This window comes from Suillus fuscotomentosus, assembly GCF_016647785.1.
Source record: "Suillus fuscotomentosus strain FC203 chromosome Unknown F5891scaffold_4, whole genome shotgun sequence".
In the NCBI taxonomy this organism is placed as follows: Eukaryota; Fungi; Basidiomycota; class Agaricomycetes; order Boletales; family Suillaceae; genus Suillus; species Suillus fuscotomentosus.
The window spans coordinates 496,263-519,561 of NW_024539516.1; the positions used below are offsets into that span (position 1 = coordinate 496,263).

General features: G+C 41.3%; 7 protein-coding genes across 7 annotated transcripts; 4 read left to right on the top strand and 3 right to left on the bottom strand.

Annotated features, from left to right (window-relative positions):
- Nucleotides 1–44: 44 nt before the first annotated feature.
- On the top strand, nt 45–1,968 carry F5891DRAFT_1274428 (uncharacterized protein; the record flags this gene model as incomplete). The annotated part of the gene is made up of 3 exons (XM_041370174.1): nt 45–393; nt 446–895; nt 952–1,968. 3 exons carry the CDS (start codon nt 45–47, stop codon nt 1,548–1,550), a joined length of 1,398 nt encoding a protein of 465 aa, XP_041232126.1. The 3' UTR covers nt 1,551–1,968.
- Nucleotides 1,969–2,147: 179 nt separating this feature from the next.
- F5891DRAFT_941230 (Rhodanese-like domain-containing protein) lies at nt 2,148–2,736 on the top strand (the record flags this gene model as incomplete). Its single annotated transcript, XM_041374329.1, has 5 exons — nt 2,148–2,193; nt 2,250–2,412; nt 2,466–2,484; nt 2,536–2,628; nt 2,683–2,736. Coding segments are annotated over 5 exons (375 nt in total), but the record flags the coding sequence as incomplete, so codon positions are not given.
- A 58-nt stretch (nt 2,737–2,794) lies between these two features.
- Nucleotides 2,795–3,375, bottom strand: F5891DRAFT_941297 (uncharacterized protein; the record flags this gene model as incomplete). Its single annotated transcript, XM_041374334.1, has 4 exons — nt 2,795–2,915; nt 2,970–3,030; nt 3,081–3,198; nt 3,253–3,375. The coding sequence occupies 4 exons, from the start codon at nt 3,373–3,375 to the stop codon at nt 2,795–2,797; spliced, it is 423 nt and encodes a 140-aa protein (XP_041232128.1).
- Nucleotides 3,376–3,412: 37 nt separating this feature from the next.
- F5891DRAFT_1002852 (eukaryotic porin/Tom40) lies at nt 3,413–5,024 on the top strand. Its single transcript, XM_041360267.1, has 6 exons — nt 3,413–3,563; nt 3,622–3,996; nt 4,050–4,330; nt 4,396–4,457; nt 4,508–4,608; nt 4,664–5,024. The coding sequence occupies exons 1-6, from the start codon at nt 3,528–3,530 to the stop codon at nt 4,691–4,693; spliced, it is 885 nt and encodes a 294-aa protein (XP_041232129.1). The 5' UTR covers nt 3,413–3,527; the 3' UTR covers nt 4,694–5,024.
- On the top strand, nt 4,983–6,604 carry F5891DRAFT_1181965 (uncharacterized protein; the record flags this gene model as incomplete). Its single annotated transcript, XM_041366093.1, has 6 exons — nt 4,983–5,036; nt 5,091–5,257; nt 5,315–5,459; nt 5,511–5,691; nt 5,965–6,420; nt 6,474–6,604. 6 exons carry the CDS (start codon nt 4,983–4,985, stop codon nt 6,602–6,604), a joined length of 1,134 nt encoding a protein of 377 aa, XP_041232130.1.
- Nucleotides 6,605–7,174: 570 nt separating this feature from the next.
- Nucleotides 7,175–7,666, bottom strand: F5891DRAFT_929924 (uncharacterized protein; the record flags this gene model as incomplete). Its single annotated transcript, XM_041373933.1, has 1 exon — nt 7,175–7,666. A coding segment is annotated over one exon (492 nt), but the record flags the coding sequence as incomplete, so codon positions are not given.
- An 11,596-nt stretch (nt 7,667–19,262) lies between these two features.
- Nucleotides 19,263–20,369, bottom strand: F5891DRAFT_975337 (uncharacterized protein; the record flags this gene model as incomplete). Its single annotated transcript, XM_041376499.1, has 5 exons — nt 19,263–19,642; nt 19,788–19,857; nt 20,107–20,213; nt 20,267–20,288; nt 20,367–20,369. The coding sequence occupies 5 exons, from the start codon at nt 20,367–20,369 to the stop codon at nt 19,263–19,265; spliced, it is 582 nt and encodes a 193-aa protein (XP_041232132.1).
- Between the last annotated feature and the right edge of the window lie 2,930 nt (nt 20,370–23,299).

Here is a 23,299-nt window from a genome sequence, read left to right on the forward strand (position 1 = left end):
GTTGGACTTGGTAAACAAGATAACCCAAAGGCCTTAAGCTTGTCATGGCACCTCATGCCTCCCCTTCTGTTGCCCCTCCAGATAGCCGACCTACAAAACGACCTCGTTTATCCAAATCTACTCATCGTGTTCTTAATGTTTGGGCTCAGCTCGCCGAACGCTACAACAAACGTCTCGACGAAGATGATATTGTCGACCTCTACAGCGGCACCATAATCAGTGACAGAGGAGTACTAAAGAACGGAAAGGACTATGATTTTGGTCATTTTGCTTCCGATGATAGTCAAGATGACCCAGATCAAGAGCAAGAGCAGGAGCAGGAGCCCGGCGAGCAGGACCAGGATGATGACGTCGATGAATTGGACACTCTACCCGTTCGGCGCGCGCCCGACGGTACTATGGCATCAACTTCTGAGTTGCTTCGTGCCGTGCCACCTCTCTTCAGCAACAACAGATGCTGACGATCTCAATGACTTTTTGGAGGTTGAAAAGAGACGGAGAGAGCTGTTGGGGGATGAGGACGGTGACGATGACTTGTCTGCGGAAGAACTAGCTGCGCTACGCGAGGCTTTACACGAGTCGGAGGAAGCTGAAGAGCAGCCGGAGACCGTTGATCCAGAAACCATAGAAGACGAGTCTGAAGATGAACTTAATAGCATATGGCAGCACGACGAGGCTAGTGCTGTGTATCACATCCCCCGCAATGAGTCTGAACAGGATTCTGCGGAAGGTGAGCAAAAAGTCTTAGAGTTCGCTGATTCTGATGAGGAGTTTGCTGCGCTCCTCGAGCGACCCCCGCAAGCTGGAAAGCGAAAGCGAAACTCTTCACCATCATTTTCTCTACGAGGATCTTCCCCATCTTCACACCGTTATACATCATCTGAAAGCACTCTAGGTAATGTAGCTACCTTCATAGTCTGCACAATTGCTTACCAACGGTCTACTTCGCAGTACCTGATACACCTTCGACTACAGCAAGCACCCGTTTCGCGTCTCGTACGCCGCAGACTCAAGTCTACCCCTTTGCCACCCCCTCCATTGATCCCACCCAACCATCACCGCAGACTCAAGTCTACCCTTTCTCCATCCCCTCCATTGATCCCACTCAACCATCACCGCGGACTCAAGTTTACCCTTTTGCCACCCCCTCCATCGCTCCCACTCAATCATCACCGCAAACTCAAGTTTACCCTTTTGCCACCCCCTCCATCGATCCCACTCAACCACCACAACTCCTTCTCTACCAGGCGATGCACCAACTATCATATGCTTTGTCCGCCACAATGTCGACATATGGCTCACCTCGAATGCCTCCGCCATCGACAGGCCCGTGGGGTGTGTACCCCCTGGGTTTTGCGCATCCTTGGGGGCCACAAGGGACGTCTGAAGCATCGCACTCTTTTAAGCTGGACGATAATGTACATGACGATGGACGGCCAGACGATGGAAGTACACTCGTGGACCATGATGGTGGTGCACTAGAGAAGCGGCAGAAGGCGGAGGCGGTCCACGAGTCCCATAGGTTCAAGGAGGGATGCGAGGAAGATTGAGCGCCGGAAGTCTACCCGATTTTATGACGAAAAATATCATGAACAGCGTATCGTGGCGAAGGGACAAACACCTGGTACTCCATCTCCTACCCGTAGTCTCACGGGGTCCACTAGCATGAACAAGAAGAAGGGGAAGGCAAAACGCAAGTCGTAAGCTGCATGATCTTCATCCTGTTGTGTATTTAAGCAGTATGTATTGGACATCTTGGGTATGAAGAAAAACTATTAAAATCTGTTGTACTGTTAGTATCTATTTTTGCTACCTTCATCATATACCCTCATAGATGGTGATCAAGATTGATACAGACTTGTAGTAGTAGGAGAACCAATGATGTCTTTAGCGTATCAATACCCACACTTACCTGTCAAGTGGCATAGGCGTACACACGTGCGTATAATATGTTTGGCTTACATTGTTTTTGCATTGTTTAGACTTGGCTTCAAGACAAGATCAGCCTTATCCAACTTCCAATTTTATTCCTTACTCTTACGCCAGATTCCCGGTGTACGATGGTGCAAGGTATAATAGGAAGTGTAAGGGCACTGGGTTCTTGCCACTATCCGGGGGTGACTTCTGACGAATGAAATTGATCTTTGCAGGAGCTTGTTAAGCTTATCAAGAGCGGCAAAGTCCCAGACAAAGGTGTCGCTGGTTCCAACTACAAGATCAGGGTCATCGTTGACCTGACAGTAACATAGATTACCTTATCGTAGACGTTAGAGACGATGATTGGAAGGGAGGAAATATCAAAGGCTCCCGGAATCACCCATCTCAAAGATTCTTGTTGGAGCTCGATGACCTTATCGAGCAGACGAAGGATGTACCAATTACGATCTTCCATTGTGCATTGAGTCAGGAGCGGTATGGATAGTCCACCTGATCTTCCCAATACTTATTCATCGCCTCTTGGACAGTGGGCCAAAGGCAGCCAGAGTACGTTCATTCCTCCAAGCGATCGCGTCATAAAAATTGAGAACAGAACAGATTTACGAAGAAACTCGCAACGCTTTGCATGATACAAATCACACTGTGTACGTCCTTCAAGGGGGGTTCGTCCAATTCGGGCAGTCGTACAAGGTAACGTTGCATCGTTGATTTCAATCAGAACCCACCACCAATCAGATATTTAAGGACGATCCAGAGTTGGTGGAAAACTGGAGAGAGATCATTGGTAGAATTAGCTAGGGTCCTGTGTCGAGGAATTCTGTTCCAAAAGGGTTAGTGCTTCCCTTTATTATGCTTCTCAGCTTCCACCGCTTTCGTCTATCGTTTTGTCTTTCTGCTTGATGAAGCGATTTGGCATCTCTTCAACAACCTTTTGGAGCTTACGTCGCTCTGCTTCAATATTTCTCTGGCAGACAGTCCTTTGCAAGTCAATCAGTGGGAATATTTGGTGCGAATTTACTCAGAGAACATACCACGTGCCCAAGGAAACAACCATAAAAGTCCCTACTGCCCAGTGTGATCCGACGAGAAACCCTGGACGAATGACGTCGATAACAGTCAGTATAAACTAGTGGACAACGCACCAGCACTCATTATACGGATGACTCCTACTCCAACACCACTGGCGATACCACTCATAAGACTGTTCCGAGCACATGGCATCTCTCCAAGACGTTGAAAATCATCAGCTATTGATATGCGCTAGCTTCGCAAAGTGTTCAGTTGCATAAAGGTTAATACCTGGCGAAGGCGCACCTTGAAAGCTTCCCGCGCATCATGCCAAAAGTTACCAGTTGATTCAACCCTGTAGACGGGTCTGCGAGATTCAGAAGGTTGACTTGATGCAACTTGCGTTCCCTCTCCAGAGTCAGAGGACATGACGAACGCTAAATATTACTAGGTTATAGGCTTATAGCTGCAACTTCGGCTTACAGCCGATTCAGAAGCCGCTGGACTTCTCACGGCTAGTTCCGCCCAGAAAAGCCAGTTCGTTCCGCCTTCTCCCTTTTCCTTCAGTTCACGTCTACATCATGTCTCTCCCTCAACCAGTTCCCCCCTCATGGAAGGTATGATGCATGTCGCGACTGCCCGCGGTATCTTGGAACTTAAAGTATTTGAATACAGGACCTCGGAAAGTCCTCTAACGACTTGTTGGGGAAGGACTATCCTTTCCATGGCACATCTCTGGAGGTCAAGACCAAAACGCCATCCAATGTCGCGTTCAAAGTTGGTGGGAACAGGGACTCGAAATCTGGCGCCATTGCCGGGGACATCGAGGCCAAGTACACCGACAAGAAGAATGGCCTGGTTTTCACCGAGACGTGGACCACTTCTAACGCTCTCAAATCTCAGCTCGAGCTCGAAAACTACCTTGCCAAAGGCCTCAAGCTTGATATCGCTACGTCATTGACGCCCGACAAGGGCCAAAAATCAGCCTTGCTTAACGTGATCTACAAACAGTCTGGCGTCCACACCCGTGGCGCATTCGACGTGTTCAAGGTTCGGCGACGTTGAATTCCGTTGTTCTCCGTCTAATGTCAAGGAAATGCTAGGGCCCCACCTTCACCACTGACACTGTCTTCGGTCGCGACGGCTTCTTGTTTGGCGCTGAGACTGCGTACAACGTCACCGAGGGTAAGATTACTCGGTATGCCGCTGCCATCGGTTATAACGCTCCCGAATACGCTGTGACTGTTCACGGTCTCAACAACCTCAAAACTTTCACTGCGAGCTACTACCACCGTGTTAGCGCTGATGTCGAGGCTGGTGCTAAGGCTGTTTACGACACCAAGGCAACGACTTCAGGCGTTGCTCTTGAGGTGGGCACTAAGGCGTAAGTTTAGGACCACATGGTGTTAGCATGGTTGGTTGGAAATTCGCTGAACCTATTACGTATAGGTACCTTGATTCGGCTGCTTTCGTCAAGGCAAAGATCAACAACTCCGGTGTTCTCGCCCTTGGTAAGCCACTGCAGGTCTAATGATTGAGCGTGCTCTGACGACATTGGCAGGCTACACACAGGCCCTCCGTCCTGGTGTTAAGGCTTCCTTCGGTCTTGCCCTGGACACTCAACGCTTGAACGAAATCAGCCCCACTGGCCCAACTCACAAGGTACGCCCTTCATCGTATTCTCTGGTCTGCGTATTGATTATGACTGTCCATCTAGGTCGGAGCTAACATCGTGTTCGAGTCGTAAAGCTACGGCAGTTCTATAGCTAGTTGTGCCATTCCGCATTATTAATGACATTATCGCACTACGTATTGCTAAGTAATGCAATGTATTGCTTAGCCTATACTTACACTCAAACAAAATAGTGGTACTCAAAATAGGTTTTGGTAGGTTTCGAAAACTCGCTTACAGCTATTTTCAAAAATATGCGGAATCGCAAAAGTTGAAACTCGTGCGTCGGAAATGCCCGGCCAGGACCCCATAAGCACTTGAGTGACCAATCCAGCACCAATTCAGAGTGCTTCGCTGAAAGACAATGTCGTCGCCATCACCCTCTGTTGAGATACCTCAATTTAAGGCTACATTCATTGTCCATCTTGATACATAAACAAAGACTACTACTGAAACTAATGGCAAAGCAAAGTCCAAGGAAGTCAAGTCTACAAAAGTCAAGGAACTTGTATTTCAAATCTCTGAGCCCAACTACCTCGAATTTCTGACTATCATCCTCGCAAAACATGACAAGTCACAATACAGGGTTACTGAGAGGAAAAAGTATGGTTTCAAGTACCTTGTTGGCAATTCTCGTGGGTAAGTGATCTTCGTGTCATCCATGAGGCTTGATCTTATCTCAGTGGTTTTTTATAGCCGCATCGAAGCCATGGATGTTGACAACAAAGAAGATTATGCGGAGATGGCAAAGAAGCTCATCTCTGAAGAGCCTCAAAAGGTGAAAGTCTTTGTTGACATGAAAAATGTTGAGAAACTCCCTGTCTCTACTGCTCAAAATGAGGTATGTGGTGACGAGAATTGGTTGTGTAATTGTTGTGGCTGACAAGAACAGACTGCAGGTGATATGGCAAGCCAAGATAGCAGAGCATCAGATGATGAGATTGTAGCTGTAGACTGTACTACTGAACTTGATCGTGAAATTGCTCGTTATCGCAGGCTTATCATCAAGAAATGGGGTAACAGTTATGATAACTCTGTCACATATGTCCACCAAAGTGGGATGGAGATCCCATGTACACCAGCAATGATAAAGGACTGTGCTCGTGCAATGGTATGTGTCTACATCTTTGCATTGTATGCTTATCAAGTATGAACTATCAAGTATGATGGGGAAGCTACCACCACTGTGCCACCCAATATCCCATCTTTCGACCCTGCAAAACGCGAGCCTGCTTTGCATCCGATGCGCCGATCCACTCTTGCCACTTCGACACCTGCATCCACATCAATCAACACAACTGACATCAATTCACTCACATCTATGCTCCTTTTGTGAACTGTGCAAGACCTCACTCGTGAGACAACTACCCCTTTGACACCACACCCAGCTCGAGCTCCAACCTCACTCCCTGTACCTGGAATCATATCACCTCCTGCACTGACACCTTCGATGCTCACTCGTTTTTTGAAACATGCTGAGGACCACCTTGGTGTTGTATTTGCTACAACATACAAATCTTCGCTATGTGGTATTGGTGCAGGGCCAGATATACTTGCAGAAATGGCTGACCAGGATCTCGTTCGAGTTGGTCTCAGTGCAGGTGATATTATTCGGCTGAAAAAAGGCAGTATTACGTGGTGGAATGGCCCTCTTGCAAAGAATACAGCAAAACGGCAACGCAGTGATACCTCTGAATCAAATGTTCCTGAATTGAAGAAATTCCAGTATGAGAGGAGATACCATGATGGGGGACGAGCATACATCAGTGGAAGTTGTATGAAACGTGATGAACGTGCACCTGGTGTGTAGTTATATCTCAACTCGTCATCGTCACACAACCTGATGAGCAGTCAGACAAGCAACCAGAACTTGACTATGGTCTTTATTACTTCTGCGAAAACAGGCAGAGTTGGGTTATCTTCCCTCCAGGGTACACTTCTGAGTCTGAGGGTGAGCGCGAAGATGCAGAAGATCCTTTTATTTAGAACTACAACACAGTGGAACAGCTATGCAATGTATCCTGAAGCACGGAAATATCCTTCTGCCTTGTCAGGTGTGATGCCTTGGCATGCTCGTACTATGCTTGTCAAAGACTTGTCCTCGAAATGGCGTCGTAGATAAGCCTTGATAGACGAAAAGGCTTGTTCAATAGGGTTATAGTCAGGTGAGTATGGAGGCAAAAATACAAGCTTGCACAAGGCTTCTTCCTCGACGAGACGACGAACTTCATCACTATGGTGAATGCGACAATTGTCTAAGACTAGTACACTGCGTGGCCCAGGGTATGGATTAGTCAAAGGCAGCTATAGTGAACAATCAGTCAACTTCAAATCTATATCACGTTCATGAGACTTACCACATGTTCACGCAGGAATCAGACGAAGCGCTCACTCGTGACTGGTCCTTCGATAATGTCATAGGCAATGATCCCATCAAGAGTCAGGATTGGCAGGATCGAGTAGCGTTTGCCTTGCACGAAACATTTCCTTTGGACACACCTTGGACAAAATGGTCATTACATACCAATAGAAGCAAAGTTTGACGTACCTTGTTCCAATTTTTGATCTCCCATGGCGTCGAATGATTGTTCTTTCATCTTTTGCAGCCTCATCTCTGAACATCAACATTTCTGGGTCAGGCGCTATCTCAGCAATACTATTCATGAACATAGCACGTAGTTCCTCGTTCCTTTCAAGAGCATATGCCGAAATACACTTGCGATTGACATGCAGCCGACGAAATGTGCGAAAAAGCATTGGTATAGACACAAACACACCACGGCGAGAGCACAGTTCCTGTTGCAGCTCATCAAGATAGATGGTAGGACGATGACGAAGGATGGTTGTAATGAATGCGATGTCGTTGACAGTGAGGCTGCGACACCGGCCTTGATTGCTGCAGCGGTACTGTGAAACTAAGGGAAAAAGTTGTAAGACTTTGTATACGAGAGTCTTCTTAACCCCAAGCAGATGGCATATATGCTTGACAGAATGCCCATGTCGACGTAGAATAGGAATCTGAGCTTTTAAGTCTGCTGAAACAGTGCGTGGTGGCATACTGACTATGATGGTGAGCGCTGAAGCGCTGACAGCACGCTGTAGTGCCTCAAGTGCTTGCGGGGTCCTGGCCGGGCATTTCCGATGCGCAAGTTTCAACTTTTGTGATTCCGCATATTTTTGAAAACAGCTGTAACATGCTTTGAACTCTTGGCTAAAGTTGGTTTCAACTCGCTCAAAACATGCTCAGCGCCGAAGTCGGAGATTCGAACACTTGTGATTTTGCAAAGTGTATGTTCATAGGGGAAAGTCATACATAAAGTAAAAAAAGGGATAATTCTAATGAGAAACCCCCTTACCTGGGGTACTTGCTTAGTCAGCAGACACCCTTCTGACTTTCAATACTGTAGCAGGATTTCTGATGGCTGGAGCCCATGGCTGGTCCGCCACACTCAACCAGTGCTGTACTGCTAAAAAGGGCTGCAGTGTGAGTAGATCAGTTTGAGAGCATCATTTATCTGGTGGGTAGCATTAGAACTAGGAATTGCTGCATAATTCAGAAATAAGGCTTGTGTATTGACTACAGTGGCTCAAAAAAGTGTCTCAATGTTTCTGATTTTTCATGTAATTGCTTTATTATGAGCCAGGGTGTGGGAATATGACTATGCTGTAGGGAAGTGTCATAATGCTATACTTCTCAGCCTCATTTATGCTCCCTGTAGCGTGGGAATCTGATGTCATCATGTGCAGATATGGCTATTTGAATTTGGTGACTCAGTGAGACACTTTTTGACTTTCAGTTTGATCAACATAATCTCTATAATTATGATACTTTATGTGACCTCCTGTTGCTCTAATCACTTCTGCCACTCCTCTAGCCATGCTATCTATCAATTTTGAATATTTCTTCTTAGTACTCCTTTCTCACTCTGCTGCAACTCTGTCCTACAGCTGAAATAGCCCCTATGATGAATTTTGATAGGCTGCAAGCAATTTCTTAGATATTTTTCAGTAATATTCAATAGGGCTAATGTATGGGGACTGTGCTAGACATGATAGAACATTGATATTATGGTCTTTGAGCTGCTAGTGACTGACTTGAAATCTTACTTGACATGAATGAAGATCTCACATTTACCATATTCTAACTGGGCAGGCTGCTAATACTACTCAGGCCACCTAATTCATCAATTCATCATCTCCAGCACTCCTTCCACTCAAACCATCAACAATACTTGCAAGGCAACAAATATTAAAGTTACAATCAATCAGAAGAGGATTCTCCTATCCCTAGCCTATAGAAATAGGAAGTAAACTTCAGCTTTAAAGACCAGTACTGGACTGAAAGAGGACTGGAAGAGAATTATATTATGAGATAAGACCAAGATAAATATAATGAAGTCAGATGGCTGGGAATACATCCATAAAATGACAGGTGAACCACTAAAAGAAAAAAAATTGTGTAAACTCTCAAGTGTGGAGTAACAAACATAGAGGTATAGAGCTATATGAGATGTAATAGAGTGTATATTCTCTGTGTGAAGTGAAGTGAAGAACTAATACAGAGTGGTACATCTCTATTTTAGATGAGAGTCTGCTAAGAAGCATACAGAAATCATATATTAATGAGGAAGATACCATGTTGCAATAAAATAATGATCCTAAGTATATGTCCAAGTTAGTCACTAGCAGCTCAAAGACCATAATATCAATGTTCTATCATGTCTAGCACAGTCCCCATACATTAGCCCTATTGAATATTACTGAAAAATATCTAAGAAATTGCTTGCAGCCTATCAAAATTCATCATAGGGGCTATTTCAGCTGTAGGACAGAGTTGCAGCAGAGTGAGAAAGGAGTACTAAGAAGAAATATTCAAAATTGATAGATAGCATGGCTAGAGGAGTGGCAGAAGTGATTAGAGCAACAGGAGGTCACATAAAGTATCATAATTATAGAGATTGTGTTGATCAAACTGAAAGTCAAAAAAGTGTCTCACTGAGTCACCAAATTCAAATAGCCATATCTGCACATGATGACATCAGATTCCCACGCTACAGGGAGCATAAATGAGGCTGAGAAGTATAGCATTATGACACTTCCCTACAGCATAGTCATATTCCCACACCCTGGCTCATAATAAAGCAATTACATGAAAAATCAGAAACATTGAGACACTTTTTTGAGCCACTGTAAGTTTGTTTGTCTGGTACTTAATTTTCAGTATGTTCTCAGTGCTCACACATAGTAGTGGCTGCATTTCTTTAATCACAAACCTACAATTATACACTTACTAGTACAGTCACTGTAGACAGGGAATGTTCTAGAGATCAGAGGCGAGCAGATGACATGGAGAGAGCTAATAGAATAGAAAATGATCTTAGTACTTGGGACAGAACTCAGTATATTTAGTATATGTACCTAATAGAATAGAAAACACTATGAGAACATTAGCTATTGTTTAACAGCTCGAAACTCTTGGAACTTGACAGGTCTGATCACTATGAGTCAAACATGAGGCTCTAAGCACAACTCAGAGAGTCCCTCGAAAATGTGGGCTTTGTTGATGGGAAGTTACACATGGCAAAATTGTGATTGGATTAGTAATGGATGACAGTAGTAGATGAGCTGCTGCTGAAACTTGAAGTGTGTGTTGAACTTGATTAGAATTAAGTGTGTTCTGTTGGTTACTTGTTGGTTGAGTCTTGATCACACATGAGGCTTAGACTTTGAATGGCAACATGAGTATTATATAGTATGGAAAGGCAGCAGCACCTAGTAAAATTAAATATTAAACATTGAGTACCAGTGCACATAGTGGAGAGAAACAGCGGTCTTCATTAGGTAAGCAGAGGTTTCTACTCAATGTTCCTGTTGATGTCAGGGTTTCTCATTAGAATTATCCAAAAAAAAGCAACTCATAGTAGATATACATTGTATTTCAAATGTTAGCATTCCTAAAAAAGGGAGTCCATATGAGAATGAAATCAGCTGTAGGTAGTGAATGCTGGAGGGACTAAATAAGTGCTGAGGGGAGGAGGACACACAAAAAAGATCTGCATGAATCTGCAGAGACATAAGGTAAAGTGAAAGATGATGTTGTAGTTGTAGAGAGTATGGCTACCTTTAAGCTGCTTTTATTGCATGTTGATATTGGGGAGGGGGTGGTCCGAATGGTCAGTATCTCCTCCTCCTTGTTCCCTGCCACAAGTCACAGTAGTGGTACCCCTCCCCCTCCCTCTGCCATGTGAAGATTGTGAAGGTGGTGGTGGTTGCATTTGGCTCATATTTCAACCAGCAGATATTTGAGAAAGCTGTTAGAGGTGTGCTGAATGTCTTATAGTGGATGGGCATATTGGAGGCATCATTTGTGTGTAGCATGAAGTTTGGATTTCAAATTCTGATGCCTGCTACTGGGGTTCCAAAAAGTTTGCATATTTGTTGATGTTTTCAGGGATTTTTCAAGGTCAGCTTTGAATTCTACTATGAGAAGAAACTATGAAAAATCAAAGTCTTGTCTATAATGACTATTACCAGTTTGCTGATGGTGCTGTGCATGTTGGTTAAGGAGAGAATCAGGAAGTTGGTGGAGCTCTGTCAGCAATAGGAAAAACTTTTGGAGTGTCTCTGTTGTAACATTATGAAGCAAGAAACCTGATAATAGATTAGGAAAATGTGTATATGCTTCTGTAGTGATGCATTGATATTAGCCCTGCTCCAAAAAATATCACTATGTGTTTTGGGAAGGCAAAGACAAATATATAGGTTTTATGCTTATATATTACTCCTTGAACCAACCAAAGGATATTATAGAAGACTAGCTGTAGATCCTCAGATAAAAAAGTAGTAATGTTGCTAGAGAACTAGGAAGTACCTGTAGACACTCATTTATGGTCTCTTTATGCTGCTTTGCAATTGGATTTGCTAGTATCAGAATACATCAAACCATAAATAAATTTTGCTTAGCTCTAATATTTGAGTTTTAGTCATAGTACAGCAATTTGACCTGGAAATAGAACACTGATAACAGCTAAAAGAATATATTGAGAAGACATAGCATATCCTGCTCTTTTCAGCAGGTTCTTGACTACTTTCTCATTGACTGATCTCTTTCTATTGAGAACTAGATTGTGAAGACTAACAGGATTAACTAACTAATCATTTGCAGTCTTGATTATGAGTTATAGCCAGAGCTTATCAGCTGATTGGTAAAAATAGATTCCTGGTAGCCAAGATCATTGGCAAGTTTATGCTAGGAAAAGTCTTAATATAGCAACTGACGCATATTAGGAAAAATAGCTTAAATAGTGGTGGAAATTTTGTAAATTAGCATCCTAGTAAGTGATCCTAGCTGAGAGAATTTGACAGGATGAAAGATATTATAGGTATCTAGAATATTTACTATCTGGTTATGGTCAGAAAAAATAAAACCATATTTGATATGCTTGGCTCCTGCTGCTAGTGCAACCTTTGCCCATATAGTTTTAAAATAGGTATATAGTGCCATAAAACCCAAGTTAGTGTTGTCAGAAGGGTGGACAAATACTCTATTTTCTGATAGTAAACTAGGAGTAGAATAAACCATAGTATTAGGGTCCAAATAGATGTTCAAAAGTTTAGAAAAAATTTACTCTGAAACTGATATATCTTTATTGAAGTGCTGTTCTGCACTCTCTGCAGCAAAGAAACCATCTGAAATAAGTTTTTACATATGGCTGTCATTCAGATCATGGCTTGCTAATACTAGAAGACTCTCCTAAAACTGTATGTTCTGTATTGTATACTCTTTTTCCTTATTCTCTTTAATCTCCTCCTTATTCTCTTGTTCTTTTCTGTCCATCCCATCTTCTACTATATTCTCTCCCACTTTATCTCATATTACATCTAAACTCATTGTGACATTACTATCAGGAGAGAATATTATAGCAGGCATAACATTTTTTTATGGAAGGGTGATATCAGAAGATGTTTGCTTAAAATAGTTAAGGCTTTAAGGGGAAAAACAGTCTTACTAGAGGCCTTGATATAACTCTAGAGCATAATTGTAAACCAACTGTGTTGAAGCATAGTATATCTCACTGTAATGATATTTCCTAATCAAAAGTGGTTATTGTCCACTAGATAGTCTTAAGTAGAGTGATATATCTAAAGGACAGGTTATGACCTTAATACCTGTAATTTTGTATCATATTAGAAGTACAACAAAGTTGTGAATTAGCTAAATTAGGATTCTATAATTGTGTTCTTTTTTCCAATAACATAATCATACAGCATGGTAGCTGTGGGCCACTTCCCCTCTAGTAGATGGAATGATAAATAACAAAATCTTACCTTTATCTAGTCAAATTCAAATTCAAATGAGAAATTATATTATAAAGGTATATATTAATTAATTAATATACTAGTATAGGCTATATATGTATATCATATCATCATTGAAAGACACTGTATTGCCAGAGTTGTATAGGCCCTATATGAGAATACATGAGTAAGAGAGTTAAAGTAAGCCCAAGTTCTATCATTCAGAGTTGGTTCTAATTGTACCACCAGCCATGGCAGTCTAGTATACTCATATAATAAAACCTGCACAACTTCATTATTTGTCATACACTAATAATGCTGAACATCAATCAAGTACCATATAAAAAGTTTTCTAAAAATTAGTAAAATCTTCATATGCTTTTGATCTCCTGGCAGCATGATATTAACTCCAGCTGGTAAACATACTTGGACAAGTTGACAAAGGGGTGAGTGACTGAGCTAGTCAAATTTCAATATATATTGAAGCCAGTCTAGCCTAATGAGAGAATTAGCTAAGAGTACAGCTATAGTACTCTGATGATAGACAGCCTGTAATATTGAACTGGTAAATGATAGAATGAATGGACCTATAGAAGATAGGTCAGATAGACCTGCAGAGAATGTGTTGGATAGACCTGTAGAGGACATACTAGGTATCTATTGTGGGTGTAAGAGAATCACTTAATGACTTAGATTATTATTCTGATCAATAATATAGTAATATGGATATGTAACATAGTATTTTGTTAGGTATTTGAAATACTAGGCTTCTATATTAGAATGATCCTTATTGAAGTAGTATATCATCCCAAACAGTCTTTAGTAGGACATTTGACTGCCTCCTGTGCCTTCAGTCTAAGAATAAGTTTAGTAAGATCACCAACAGGTTCATAAGGATTCATTTCTGCTATGATATAGTGGCTGCTAAGGAAGTGAACTATGGGTTTCTTTCAGGTAGAATGATTTTAAGCGATCATGTGGCATATGATATGGCAGTATAATAAGAAGGGAGAAATTAGTATATAATGGGTATAGCATGTAAACTCATATGGTGTGAAAGTTATATGAAGATTTTTTAGAATAGTGCAAATGCTAGTTTTGAGAAAAAACAGACTGTCATATAGGCTATGGATAAGTGAGGTATAGTATGATATATCTTGAAGCACATTCTATGCTGGTGCTTATAGATTATATATAAGAAGCTTCTGGAGCTAGAAGTTCCTATATATATCACCTGTTACAACTTAGATAGGTCAAGCCTTCTCTAGCCAAATGGCTAATCATCTAGCAGTCTCACATAGACAGAAGGATGAGTTCTAGCTTAGATAGAGCCTAAGATATCCTCTGACAAGCTTAGTAAGTATGGCAGCTTGCCAAGCTATAGGGCTAATAGATGTATAGCTAAGTTAGTGTTGGCTTGCCTTAGAAGTGTGGTCAAGACAGTGGAACTGAAGGTCACACTGAAAGGAGTTCTGATGGAAAACCAACTATATCAAAGTAAGGAAATGCAATGATATGTGTCTGCTCTGTATAGGGATGTCATAGCATGCACCAGTCTAGGTCTAGGGAAGAGCATCATGAGGCGGCATGAGGTACTCTAGGTCTAATGGTCTCTAAATATGATTAGGAGGCTTTCTAGACCTAAGGTGATGTCATAGGCAGCATTCCAGGCTGCTCTAGATCTATGCTAGTTCTATGAGGGCAGATAGATGGCAGTATCATGTGTTGGCAAGTCAGGATCAAGGAAAATGTGTGGTAGCAGAGCAGGGACTGATGTCAGCAATATTAACTATAACATCACCTTTATTTATTTAAGCTGATTTTCATAGTGCATAGACCAATAATCTTCTGCATCACTTCTGCTGAAGTCATTGTCTATACATAATGATAGATAAAAGATAAACTTGGGATCAGAAAACAGTGAGTCTAGCTTGGAATAATCTTTATCAGGCAGTTTATAGAGTGATAGTGGCACAGCTATATATGCCATACTTTAATAAATACTTGACTAAGACTATTAGTATAAATATTTGGGAAAAGCATGTATAATTCAATGATAAGGTGTGTTCTGATAGAAAAACATATATCATTTAGCAGGCCACTGTTTCTTAGGCTGATTTTGATTCTGTTGTGATATCTACTTAACTAAGAGCACTTGTAATTAGCTTCTAAGAAACTTATTCAGTATTTCAATTGAACAAAAAATATTATGTTACAGATTTTGAACTTACATAGTCTAAGTCAAATAAATCATGACTTCAATAAATACTTTAAGACCATTTGTCATATCCTGTGTTCCGGACCTGGACCTATCACACAAACTATTTCCAAATTTCTGGATCTGGCTAACTTCTATCTTACATCTGCATCTGACCTGCATCTATGTATCTTCTGTGCCTTTTCCCTTTGTACATTCCTTCTCAAGTTAGACTATACTCATTTTTTATACCTCATTTTATTTCCACCTTTATTTTACTATGTTCTCATTTCTGTCTTCATTTACTATTTTCCAATAGACTAATGTTAGACATTTCTATATGTTCCGTCCATAGCCTCACATAGCTTCAGACTGCACTGACTTATTCTCCATTAAGTCCTCAGTAGTATATAAACTCTGTAGATTCTATGTAGTTCTTTAGTTTAAATATTATCTTAGACTCTGCTCATTCCCTCCTCTGTCTGACTTGAGTTTCTCCTCTCATCATCCTCTGCTAGTCTTAGGATCAACTCCTATAGATTTGACACCTCCGCCTCTACCTCTGGTAGTCCTTTGCTGTTTTCTTTCTAGTTTGGACATCATCCAGATTAGTCTTATCACTTGTTCCCAAATATCCGCTGGAATTCCCATGCATCAGACATCGGACTCCGGACATCGTCTGACAACCTTTGGACATCATTTGATAGCCTTTGGAAGTTAGGGGCACATACTCAGGTAAGGGGCATAGCGCATGAGCTAACGAGCTGAAGCCAAGCCCTTTAGATTCAACCCTTAAGCACATTCTTAACACCATTAGCATAAATATCTGAGAAAAGCATATAACTCAATGTCATGATATATTCTAATAAAAAGAACATGCATTCTTTAGTAGGTTTTCAACCTATACAATTTAATAGAAACATAAGACCTTCCAGTGGTTCATGGTAATAATAAGCACATAAAATTGGTACACCTAATATAACAATAGACACTAAGGAAATGACAAGTTTTGTAATATAGGACATCTTAACATACTGAAACATGTGAACCACAAGCTTGATTGTTCTAAAGGCAGCCAGAAGAAATGAGGGAACTAGGATAGAAAAGGGCTGCATGCATGCAGAACTTAGTCCAAACATGATCAAGTACTTCATTGGTGCCTCATACTCCAATCCAACTTGCCTTAGTGTCACTTAACTGATCTAACCATGTTTCAATGAATGTATCCTGCAATGGCACTTGAGAATCTCACATTAGCCATCTGCCTCTCAGGAAGTACAGATATGCACCAATAAATGCTAGCCAAAAGGCATCATATCCCTAAGTCCACAGTGGTGACTCTGAATCCACTTCAAATACCAGCCATGTCTCAATCTCCTTCAACAATGATATTCAATTTTCTTGATTGTAGGAGTTGAACACTGGTGGAAGTGGGAGAAGTAGAATGCTATCATCTGAAGAGAAAGCAACACTGCCATCAGCTATCTCTTGAAATAAATGCAGCTGTGTAATGATGTAGGTACTTGTATTTGCGACAAAACATGGACTCACATCATTTGAGGGTAGTGAATCTGCTTGCCAACTATCAGAATTCCTCACATCCATTGAGACAGTGTTTACAACTGGAGTAGTAAATACCCTGTACTCCTTGTCAATAATACTGATATTTGAGTGGGCTGCAACAAATAATTATGAAAATTTTGAGTTTGTTTTGAACAAAACAATAATGGGTCTCAAAGTTAAGATATAAAAGCAAAAAATATATCTAAAATGTGAAGGCTTCAAGCTGTATTAAATCTCCACTGGAATTGATCAAACTAGATAACATAATACAAAGTATAATCACAATAAGATCAATAACAATGAATGATGCCTCACACTTCAGCCCATGAACACATCCTGCAAGTGCTATGTACCAAATAACTAGACCTACAGTTAGCTTGATACCTTGAACTAGCCAAGACTGTTATCAAAGGACTTGATGAGTGGGATGATAGTAGTTCAGGTTCTTCATCTGAGTCTGGAGACTCAGATGTAGATATGTCGTCCATATCATCTGGCTCCTCCCTCACTGAGTCGCTTTTCTTAATATTGGTGTCCTCTACAACTGAGATACTGATGATGTTGTATAGTTTTATGGAATTTAGTAACATGATTAAAGCCTTGCACAATGAAGTCAAGAAGAGTCATATTCTCTTCATACATCTGAAATTGAGCTGTGTGCCACAGCTCCATCTGCTCGAGGAATGACTGGATTATCCTTATAAGTTTTGCCATAAACTTCGTGTAGATCCTCCTGTTTTTGAGCACCTTATTAATACAATCCTTAGTTACCCAGTTTGCTACAACAACTCAAATAACCCACAGTTACCTGTTCCTGTGCTACTTGCAATATTCCTAAATAGCATAGGTCATTACAGAGACAGTTTACAATTGTCAGCAGCATGTAATGATCACACTTCTTCAGTATTATGATGTTGTGATTCATTTTGACCCACTTTATGAGGATGATCAAATTGAGAGGGAGAGAGCAAACATGTAGGTTGAAGAGCAAACATGTCAGGAGTGGAGGGATGGGTTTCTCTATGTTGACAGCACACCAATTAACCTGTTTCAAAAGCCTGGATGGCATAGAGAGAGTTTTTATAACCAAAAATTAAATTACTTGCTATCAGCTCAGGTATGTCATGAATTATAATGAAAAAAAAAACTCACATCTTCCAAAGGTTGTAATCATGCCACACAACTTGCACATTATCGACTACATCATTGGTGTTCTCAGTAGCATATACAACTCTAATGTGTTTTTAAAGGCCCAAATTTTGCACTATCCTCAGACCTTTTGGGGCAGAAATGAAAGGATTTGGGCTGACACAGCCTATAGCTCTCATCTGTGGTGTATTGTACCCTTCAAGCGACCAGCAGCTGGCAGGTTGACCCATGATCAAAAAATGTTTAATTATCATTTGTTAAAGGTAGAATGAACCATTCTTGCCACATCAACTAACTCCAACATTTCCAGGTCCATGTTTGCTCTAAACATAGCTATGGTTCACTGAAGAGACACTTCCAGTCCTTTTGTGAACTGCAGATCCAAATCCAGACACAGCGAGACCTAGATAAAGCAAATATGTGGATGAGATGCTGTTTAATTATCCATAACTTGATCATCAAAATCAAGGAAAAACTCACTGTCAATGACTCATTTGAGCACTTTGCTCATGAAGTGAGACAGTGGGGTAGACATGAAGATGGTGGTAAGGAAGAAGGTAGTGAGAATGTTAAGGATGGTAAGGATGGTACTGGAGACAAGAGCTTCATTGGTTCAGAGGGGCAAAATTTTTGTGATACACTGATGAGCCACTTATTATGCAGATATGAATGAGTGATGCAACAAAAGTGAGGCTCAATTCAAATACATGTATACATCATTGGCTACAATGAAAAAAGCAGGCCTAGAATACAGTATGAATTTGTGAGAAATTGCATAGCAGGGATGAAAAATGCTGAATGATGCAAGACTGTCAGTTACCTTGATGAGACATCTTCCTCTCTAAAGCCAAATGCTCTAACTTCACTTGCTTGGGCTTGGTTTCCAATGTTCATCTGTCATAGCACAATCATGGTTCTGAGCTGCAGTAGTAGTCTGGAGCATATGTTCATGCTTGTCTCAATTTAGATGACCCTTAAGCTCCATACCAGCCAGTTAAGACTCTATCTTCAAGTGTTTGTGTTCAGCTTTGGCCACAGACAATTCCTAGATGTGCTTAATAAGGGTGCCTGATGCTTCATTTAGCTTTGCATTAAGGTCGGATACTGTATCACCCAGGCTTGCAAGAGACAGATCTGCTAGAGGTAGTTGATGAAGGATCAGAGTCCTGATCAAATGATGCATGTCCAAGATGATGAATGCCACTGGCTTTGCATGAATGCATTGTTAGGGTTTTCATCATCCAGCTTGTGGCTGCATCAGAGTCATCTGACAAGGGCTCTATCTATGTATCTTGATGGATGGTGGTCTTAGTGTTGAGGAAATGGTGCATGGCAAGGGAAATTTTTGCCCACCATCATCTGGTTCTAGAGAATTGAGAGAAATAGTAGGGCCTCGCTGTATTGTATTTTGATGTTGAGGGGAGATATGAATGTGCGTTAGTTATTAGATACTGGTAATTGAAAATTTGAGAAAGGCTGCACAATGACCAAGGAGTTGGATGATGATGCCTGCAGCTGAGGAAACTGCAGTGGTGAAGGACCAGATAAATCATTTTGATTGTCCCAGTCAGGCCAGTCCCAGTCTGGATTGTTATGATATGTGAAGGGGATGCCAGTATCGTCCATAGAAAAATCATTATGCTCACTCTGATTTATTTCTTCATCTACAATTTGGCCAGAATCCCCTCCTTTATTATTCTCAACATCTGCACAATCTCTATCATTCACATGGTCTTTGTCATCCATAGGTAGAGATATATCCTCTTTACCCTTGCCTTTCCAAAAGAGACCTGCAGCCTCAGCTGAAAAATCCTGGCCTGGATCAGCCATCAAAAATGAAGTGTTGTATGTGGGATTGGTTCTCCACCACCTGTGGAGATCAACCTACCATAGAAATGCCACCAAGAGCTAGTCTAGAGCATCTTTAGAGTGTGCACTGGCATCAGGAAAGAAAGTACAAACCAAGGATATTCTTCATCTTCTCATCTCCATTGATGGCTTCAAAAGACAGACCAGTATCAGTCTGGCCAAGCTGCACATTAATTTTGTTGTATTTTTTGTATAGCCTAAAGTAGCTAGGGCTGCACACTGTACTGTATATGGTAGATGGCCGTATACATGTAGTATCCATATGATATATGGCTAACCCATACACTGTACACGACATTGGTGGCAGACAAAGTAGATGTTATGGTACGGGGTATTATATGAACATATATGGTGGTGTATAGTATATATAGAATGCAAAAATCAACTACAAACAACCCAAATGAAGCCTCACCTTCACAAGCATCAATATCCTGATAGTCTTAGGCTTGAGACTTGCGCGCTGCAGTGAAACTGTGTTATGACCGCCCGAGAAAACTTGTTCAACAGCAATAGCAGATCCTACAAAGAAGAGAACTAAGTACAGACACCTGGGACATGGAGTAAGTACTTACCAGGTATTTTCGTTGACAGTTGCTGTACAAACTGTCTATTATGGTGACAGTGTGCAGCCCTAAAAGTAGCTAGTTAGTGGCCAGGTCGGCACTGAAGCACCATGATATTAGCTGTGGCTATAACCAAGACTCACAATATAAACCAGTGTAGGTATATAACACAGAGTGGGGCTATACAAAGATAGCTCCAAACTGATATCTTTATTTTTTGGTCTTGCACTGCCTGGTCTGCTATACTTGGTGAGACAAGTGTGTTCGACCCAGGGGTCTGCAGTTTTGGGGGTCAGTGAGTGATGTGGGGTCAATAATCTGAGCATGGGAAACAATGTCTGATGCAAAAGCATTGGGTCCAATGTTTTCGGATTATTGGGTTATCAGGTTTGTATTCAGAAAGTAATAGTGACGTGATAGTGAGCATCAGGAAAGTGAGTGATATGTGCAATAATAACAATGATAAATACAGACAGTGAAGGAACGATGATATTCGCAATGTCAACTAAGAACTCCAAAATATCGGGTTTGACCCCTAAGCATCAAAGAACAACTCTCCTTACTTGAATGATAATGATGCTATGGGGAGTCCAATATTTATGTAGATACATAGAATCTGGAACCCTATAGACAAAAGTACTAGCATAATATTTCAGATCCAATGTCCTATGTAATAAGACATGATGTACTGTGAACTATGGGAATATATGAAATGATGCGGTTGACAATGTTAGGGATGAGAAAACAAGTAACTACGCACCTAGTTGGGCTAGTACAATGAGACTGGACATAGGTAGGACAAGTGCACACAATATCTGGTAGGCCAATGCGAAACCCGATGCAATGTCCAATATTTTTGGGTTTGGTGCATATTAAGTCGGATATGATAGGAATTGATTTGGGTAATGATTAGCATGTCAACAGAAAATAGACCTCTATGAGGCCACAAGGACTCTAAGTCCTACACCATGAAAGTGTACACTTGAATCTGTTAGCTGGAATCATGAAGGGCATGAAGTTCAGTCAAGGAACAATGAGTAGCATGAATGTCCATGCTACATTTGGAGTCTTAACATGAGACCAAGAGGCAACTCAGGTTTATTGTGCAACAAGATGTATTGTGCAGCAAAGTACATGCTTCTCGAATATTGAATATGACTGAACATTATTTTAGCTTTGGCACAAAAAAAACACTACAAGTCCTCACAACCTACAGCCACACGAGCCCCTTCAGTGACAAATTCCGTATTATACGGGCCACCCGACCTACATAATATCCCATATGAGACAGGCCAGTGGATTATGGGCCCATGTTGTGTATATTCTCGATGATGACGGATGGGCTGGGACACATATTATTTCCAATGGAGACGGGTGGGCCCATATATGCCAATGATATATATATCCTTGATGTTGAGGGATGGGCCGGGGGAATGTGATCATTCATGGAGATGAGTGGGTCCATCTGGGTGATATGTAGAGTAGGATATTATAGACAGCTGGGCTGAAGAGAGATGTAAGGCAAATATTGTTATATAGATGGGCGGGCCAACAGGGGTGTACTACATATATGGGTGGGCTGAGGTAGGGAAATATTACATAGATGGGTGGGCTGACGTGGGGTGTATTATATATACAGGTGAGCCAACATGGAAAGTATTACATATACGAGTGGGCTGACAAAAGGGATATCAAATAGACGGGTGGGCTGAGGGTGCGATAAAATATTTATTACATAGACAGGTGGGCCGAGGTGGGGTATAATTATATAGACGGGTGGGCCGATGTCGGATGTATTATATAGATGGGTGGGCCAACATAGGATGTATTACATAGACGGGTGGGCTGACATGGGGGAATTGTACATAGATGGGTACATATATGGGTGAGCCTAGATACATTTCATCAAGACATACAGCTGATGTAGCCACCAGCAAATCAAAGATGTAGGATACATGTACACTATGAGTGCATATACCTACCATCAACCACTGAATCTAAAGCCCTCCATGTTTCGGGAGTGCCGAGTCCTGAAACCCAGAGTTCCGAAACCCGGAAATCAAAACTCAGGACTTGACATTTGATGAGACATCTTTCAAAAATGTTTAAATCAACCTTTCATATATCCATACACATTTTACCAACCCCTGAACCCCAAAATTGTGGACTGCCGGGTTTCGGGGTTCAGGGGTCCTGGAACTCGGAACTTGGGAAATTTGGGAAGATCAATAAAATTTGATTTACAATCAAGTTGATTGACAAACACATTGACTTATCCATGTTTGAAATATATTTTTGTTGTCTCACATACCAAGTTCTGAGTTCTGGGACCCCAAAACCCCAAAACCTGAAACCCAGCAGTCCACAATTTTGGGGTTTGGGGGTTGGTAAAATGTGTATGAATATATGAAAGGTTGATTTAAACATTTTTGAAAGATGTCTCATCAAATGTCAAGTCCCGGGTTTTGAATTCCAGGTTTCGGAACTCCAGGTTTCGGGACTCCGGGCTTTGGGACTTGGCACTCCCAAAACCCAGAAATCAAAACTCGGGACTTGACATTTGATATGCAACATCTTTCAAAAATGTTTAAATCAACCTTCCATATATCCATACACATTTTACCAACCCCTGAACCCCAAAATTGTGGACTGCCGGGTTTCGGGGTTCAGGGGTCCCGGAACTCAGAACTCAGGATGTGAGACAACAAAAATATATATAGGCAAATGATGAAAAATGAAAGTTGTTATTACACTTAACTTCCTTACCGAAGGTTGTAGTCCGAGTTTAGGGGAGTGTATTGGTAGTCTTTTCTTGTCCATCAGTTATCATTTGACCGAGATATAAGCTAAAGAGATCTGAAACATTGGCGATAATGAAAAATGAAAGTTATTATTATGTTTAAGTTCCTGAACAAAAGTTGTAGTCCGAGCCAAGGTGAGTGTATTGGTAGTTTTTTCTTGTCAATTGGTTATCTCGTTACTCGGTACTTGGTATAAGAGAATCAGTACTCAGTATTTGGTTCTGATACCTGATACCTGAGA

What these genes read in the sequence shown, in the direction of transcription:
- F5891DRAFT_1002852 (XM_041360267.1), top strand. Translation starts at nt 3,528, where the DNA reads ATGTCTCTCCCTCAACCAGTTCCCCCCTCATGGAAG. An exon ending in CAGTTCCCCCCTCATGGAAG is followed by an intron (nt 3,564 to 3,621) that starts GTATGATGCATG and finishes ATTTGAATACAG; the next exon opens with GACCTCGGAAAGTCCTCTAA. An exon ending in CCACTGGCCCAACTCACAAG is followed by an intron (nt 4,609 to 4,663) that starts GTACGCCCTTCA and finishes CTGTCCATCTAG; the next exon opens with GTCGGAGCTAACATCGTGTT.